This window comes from Diospyros lotus, chromosome 6 (assembly GCF_014633365.1).
Source record: "Diospyros lotus cultivar Yz01 chromosome 6, ASM1463336v1, whole genome shotgun sequence".
In the NCBI taxonomy this organism is placed as follows: domain Eukaryota; kingdom Viridiplantae; phylum Streptophyta; class Magnoliopsida; order Ericales; family Ebenaceae; genus Diospyros; species Diospyros lotus.
Window position 1 is genome coordinate 20,038,324 of NC_068343.1, and position 4,795 is coordinate 20,043,118.

General features: G+C 33.8%; 2 protein-coding genes across 2 annotated transcripts; both read left to right on the forward strand.

Moving 5' to 3' along the window:
• Positions 1-455: 455 nt before the first annotated feature.
• LOC127804378 (disease resistance protein RUN1-like) lies at positions 456-1,500 on the forward strand. Its single transcript, XM_052341238.1, has 3 exons — positions 456-658; positions 765-1,023; positions 1,210-1,500. The coding sequence occupies exons 1-3, from the start codon at positions 456-458 to the stop codon at positions 1,498-1,500; spliced, it is 753 nt and encodes a 250-aa protein (XP_052197198.1).
• A 547-nt stretch (positions 1,501-2,047) lies between these two features.
• Positions 2,048-3,905, forward strand: LOC127804706 (probable disease resistance protein At4g19520). The gene is made up of 2 exons (XM_052341649.1): positions 2,048-3,261; positions 3,353-3,905. Exons 1-2 carry the CDS (start codon positions 2,734-2,736, stop codon positions 3,770-3,772), a joined length of 948 nt encoding a protein of 315 aa, XP_052197609.1. The 5' UTR covers positions 2,048-2,733; the 3' UTR covers positions 3,773-3,905.
• The last annotated feature ends 890 nt before the right edge of the window (positions 3,906-4,795 follow it).

The following is a 4,795-nucleotide window of genomic DNA, read 5'->3' on the forward strand; positions in this document are numbered from 1 at the left end:
AACCTCTTTCTCTCCCTCTCTCTCTCTTTCTCTCTCCCTCTCTCTGTGGGTTGTGCGTTTTTGCTGCGTTTCTGGTTTGTTTTTTATGTTTTTTATTTTTTATTTTATTTCATTTTCTTTTCTATTTATATATAATTATTAGATTTATATTTAATTTTTATTATTAATTATATATATTTTATAATATTTGCAAAAAATCTGCTACTTGCTTATAGTATATTGATGTTTTTATTATTGGTTTATGTTGTATTATTAATGTTTTTCAACTTTGATTTAATTAAAAATAACATTAAATTACATTATAAAATTTAAAAAATAAAAAAAAATGACAGTTTTCTAGGCTCCGCCTAGGCGCTAGGCCCCAGCTTGGCGCCCGACTAGCGCCTAGCGCTTTTTAGAACACTGCAAAAAACTATCTTACATCAAGGTGGTGTCTTGATGAACTCAAGAAAATTATGGAATGCAAGAAGAAATTGCATCATATTGTTCTGCCTATTTACTGCGAGATTGAGCCATTAGACCTGCGGGTGCAGAAGGGCAGCATTGCAGGAGCATTGGCCAGCCACAAAGAAATAGATTCCAAGATGCAGACTTGGACAGTTGCTTTAACTGAGGCTGCCAACTTGTCTAGTTGGGTCAAAACAAATATGGGGGAAAGGTACGCTTTTCTTTTTTTTTTTTTTTTTGTTCCATTGTCTCCTTGCTACTATTAATTGAAATGTTTACAGATTTTTTTTTTTAACTCATTTTGGACAAATTGGCAGGGATGAGGTAGATTTAATTGAGAATATTGTTGTAGAGGTAGCAAACAAATTAAGTCCAATGCATCTAAATGTTGCAGACTATCTAGTTGGAATAATGTCTCGTCTACAAAAGCTTACTATACTATTGCACCTTGAGTCATCAGATAATATTCGCATTGTTGCTATATGGGGAATTGGCGGCATAGGAAAGACAACAATTGTCAAAGCAGCTTATAATAGTTTTCGTCATCGATTTGAAGGCAGTAGCTTTGTTGCAGAGGTAAGAGAAAATTCCAAGCAGACAAATGGTTTATTTCTTTTGCAAAAACAAATATTATCTGATATCTTGAAGAATGGAAATTGTAATATAAGAAACTCTCATGAAGGGATTGAACTCATAAAAATGAGAGCATTTTGTGGAAGAAAAGTTCTACTTGTTTTAGATGATGTGGATCATATTCAACAGTTAAAAGCACTAGCTATCGATCCAAAGTTCTTTTATTGTGGGAGTAGAATCATTATGACTACTAGAAATATATCTTCCCTAAACTCACTTAAATCAGTAGCTGAGGTATATACTCTTGAACAATTGGATAAGTATGAATCACTTCAACTCTTTAGTTGGCATGCTTTTAAGGACCATCGTCACATTGAAAAATATATGGACCTCTCAAATGAAGTAATGGAGTATGCAAAAGGCATTCCATTAACTCTTGAAGTTTTGGGTTGCTTTTTGTTTGGAAAAACAAAATCTTAATGGAAAAGTGCTATGGAGAAAGTAAAAAGGATTCCTCATGAGGATGTTATAGGAAAACTCATGATAAGTTTTGATTCACTTAATAAAGAGGAGAAGGATTTGTTCCTAGACATAGCATGTTTCTTTGCAGGGATGAGTGAAAACTTTACTATACAAGTATTGCAAGCCTGTAACTTTTTCCCACAAATTGGGATTCGATGCCTAGCTGATAGTTGTCTCTTAAAATTTGAGTTGGGATTTGAGCTTGGATGTGAGTCTCAATTCAAGCATTTGATAGTAATGCATGATCTACTTAGAGACATGGGAAGAGAGATAGTTCGACAAGAGTCATTTCATTATCCAAGCAAACGTAGCACGTTGTGGGATCATGAAGATGCTCTTAAAGTATTGAGATATGATGAGGTTAGATCCATATCCATTAACTTCTCATTAGCATTTGATGTCCTTTTTACTTGGTGTTATTGCTAAAAAGAAAGACTGAAAGCTACCTAATTTTTTTTTTGCAAGTGTGTGTCTTTTGTCATTAACAACCGAACATCTGATGTTTAATTAGAATGTCAATTGCACATGCTAGTTCTTAATTCTGTTTTTTTTTTTTCCCACTAATTTAATGCTTTCTCCCATGTTATCTATGCATATTGGATTTTATTGGTAGGGAACGGAAGCAGTGGAGGGTCTTATTCTATTATCTCCCGATAGAAATGGCATCAAAGTGAATGCAAAAGCCTTTCAAAAAATGAACAGACTCAGAGTACTTCATCTCAGTCATATTCACCTTAATGGAAGTTATGAACATATATCTAAAAGGATAGTATGGCTACGCTGGCACGGTTTCAATCTCAATTTTCTGCCTTCACAACTATACGTGGAAAATCTAGTTGCTCTTGACTTGAGTCATAGCATGATAAAACAAGTTTGGAAAGGAACAAAGGTAAAATCATTATTTCTTATTTCTATATTTCAAATACTCACTCTCTATCATGCAATAGTCAATTATTCTCTCTTTTTTATTTTTAACAGATTCTGGTCAAATTAAAATATCTGTATCTTCGTCATTGTTATTACCTAACCGCAACACCTGACTTTTATGGATTCTCTAATCTGGAAGAATTGTTTCTTGACAATTGCTTACGATTGGTAGAGGTTGATGGCTCCATTAGATACCTCCAAAAACTTCTTGTTCTAGACCTCACAAGTTGTAAAAGGCTTAGAAAGCTTCCCTCGGGGCCTTGGATGTTGAATACCAAAATACTTAATCTGTCTGGATGCTCTAAACTAGAAGCTTTTGCTAAATTTCAAGGAGCAACGTCGAAATCTGGATACTGGTTGCTGTCATCTTGGGCATTGCGGACAAAGAGTGTGGATTCTATTGTTTTGTCACTGAACTCCGTACAAGGCTTAAGGTGCTTAAAGCTATTGCGCATGGCAAACTGCAGCTTGTCAAATATACCCACTGAAATTGGGACACTGATCCAATTAGAATGTTTGGATCTTGTAGGAAACAAGTTCTCTAGCCTACCACACAACATCAGTAACCTTACTAACCTTGTGCACCTCAATTTGAATTACTGTGCAAGACTCCAATCCCTCCCAAAACTTTCAGCAAGTTTGCAATTTGTGGAAGTGCAGAATTGCCCATCTTTAGAAAGTATATCACTTCAATCAGAATGGCAACACACGGACATGTTGTTTTACAATTGTCCTCAATTAGATGAGAACTATTTTGCTAACGAGCTTGGAAGGAATTTGCTCCAGGGCTTGGTACTCTCTCTCTCTCTCTCTCTCTCAACACTTTTGAGTGATTAATTTAGAACGTACTAATAATGCCCTTATTTATGTGTAATTATTATAGGGATTAGGTACACTTAGTATTTCTATTTCAGGGGACAAGTTTATAGATTGGTTGCAGTATCAGACTACAGGATCAAGCATGTCGTTTGTAGTGCTACGTCGTGTAAATCAAAGTTTAGTAGGGTGGATATTTTGTGCAGTCTACAAAGCTGAAGCAGATTTTTGGCGCATTTGTACCGAAATCCACAACAAAACCAAAGGCACTCGGATCAATCACGGACGAGAAGATAACATACCTGCCAAATCATTGGGAGGCGGCCCCTTCAGAGATGGCACGGTGCTTGGCTATGATACTTCATTTTGTCGGGAACATACAGATCAGATGCAAGAAGGCGATGAAGTAGAGATTTCCTCTGTATCATATAATGTATTGCTCATGAAGTGGGGGATTCATCCCATTTACCAGAATATTAAATATTAATTGCGTGAATATTCATACATGATGACAAGAGGCAAGAGCATGGATTGGTGACCAGTCTTGTACTAGTAACGCTGTTCAACAATTGATCCAACACAACAGAATCATTAAGTAAATATGGGCTGTCTTTCATCAATGTTTTGAATCTTTTGATGGCTGGGCAATAAACAGCACGAATGGATGTTGTTTGATATTCTTATCCATGTCTCTGTGGCCAAGAGGGCCCTGTCTTCTCTTGATTGTTTTTTTAGATCTTAAGCTCTATTATAATAGGGTATTATGTTTGCATTACAAATCATCACTAGTAGAATTAGAATAGCTACCGAATCAAAAATAGAATACTATTCAAAGTTTCAATTAATATTTACAGAAAGAGATGATAAAAGGGTGAGGTGAGAAGCACAGATCAAGGTACGTAACTCTATTTAAATAATATGTATTGGTTTAAATAATATTATTTAAAATCCTCCTACCCAAATATATTCCTCTAAATTTAGAAATTTGAAATAGCAATATTTTTAAATTATTATCTCAAAAAGGATTATAATTACATGAATATATGTTGGTAACTTTTTTGTTTTTGAAAAAATTGCATGAACATTATTTTATGATACTAAATTATATGATCTTGACTATCATACAAACTATAATTAAAAGTTAATAATTACTACAATAATCAATTCAAAATATTGACTTAATAGAAGAAAAGGAGAAAACTAAGAAAGAATTCCTCTTTCAAGGTCAAGGTCAAAATTAATCACCTAAGTGGTGTTCTTCAGCTTTATATTTAAAGTGTCTATTTTGAAATTAGTGAAAACGTATTTTTTGTCATTTTACAAAAATAAAATACAAAATATATTATTATTTGAGAAAAATTATATTATGATATTTTATTCTATAAATTTAATTATTTATTAAATTAAAACAGTTTAATACTAATATATTATTGCATAACACAATTGAGGATTAATCCCCAAGCTTGTCTTACAACAACTCAAGAACACAAACTCCAAAACGGTAGCGAGT

What these genes read in the sequence shown, in the direction of transcription:
- LOC127804378 (XM_052341238.1), top strand. Translation starts at nt 456, where the DNA reads ATGGAATGCAAGAAGAAATTGCATCATATTGTTCTGCCTATTTACTGC. An exon ending in AAAACAAATATGGGGGAAAG is followed by an intron (nt 659 to 764) that starts GTACGCTTTTCT and finishes ACAAATTGGCAG; the next exon opens with GGATGAGGTAGATTTAATTG. An exon ending in GCAGTAGCTTTGTTGCAGAG is followed by an intron (nt 1,024 to 1,209) that starts GTAAGAGAAAAT and finishes CATATTCAACAG; the next exon opens with TTAAAAGCACTAGCTATCGA.
- LOC127804706 (XM_052341649.1), top strand. Translation starts at nt 2,734, where the DNA reads ATGTTGAATACCAAAATACTTAATCTGTCTGGATGCTCTAAACTAGAA. An exon ending in GGAATTTGCTCCAGGGCTTG is followed by an intron (nt 3,262 to 3,352) that starts GTACTCTCTCTC and finishes TAATTATTATAG; the next exon opens with GGATTAGGTACACTTAGTAT.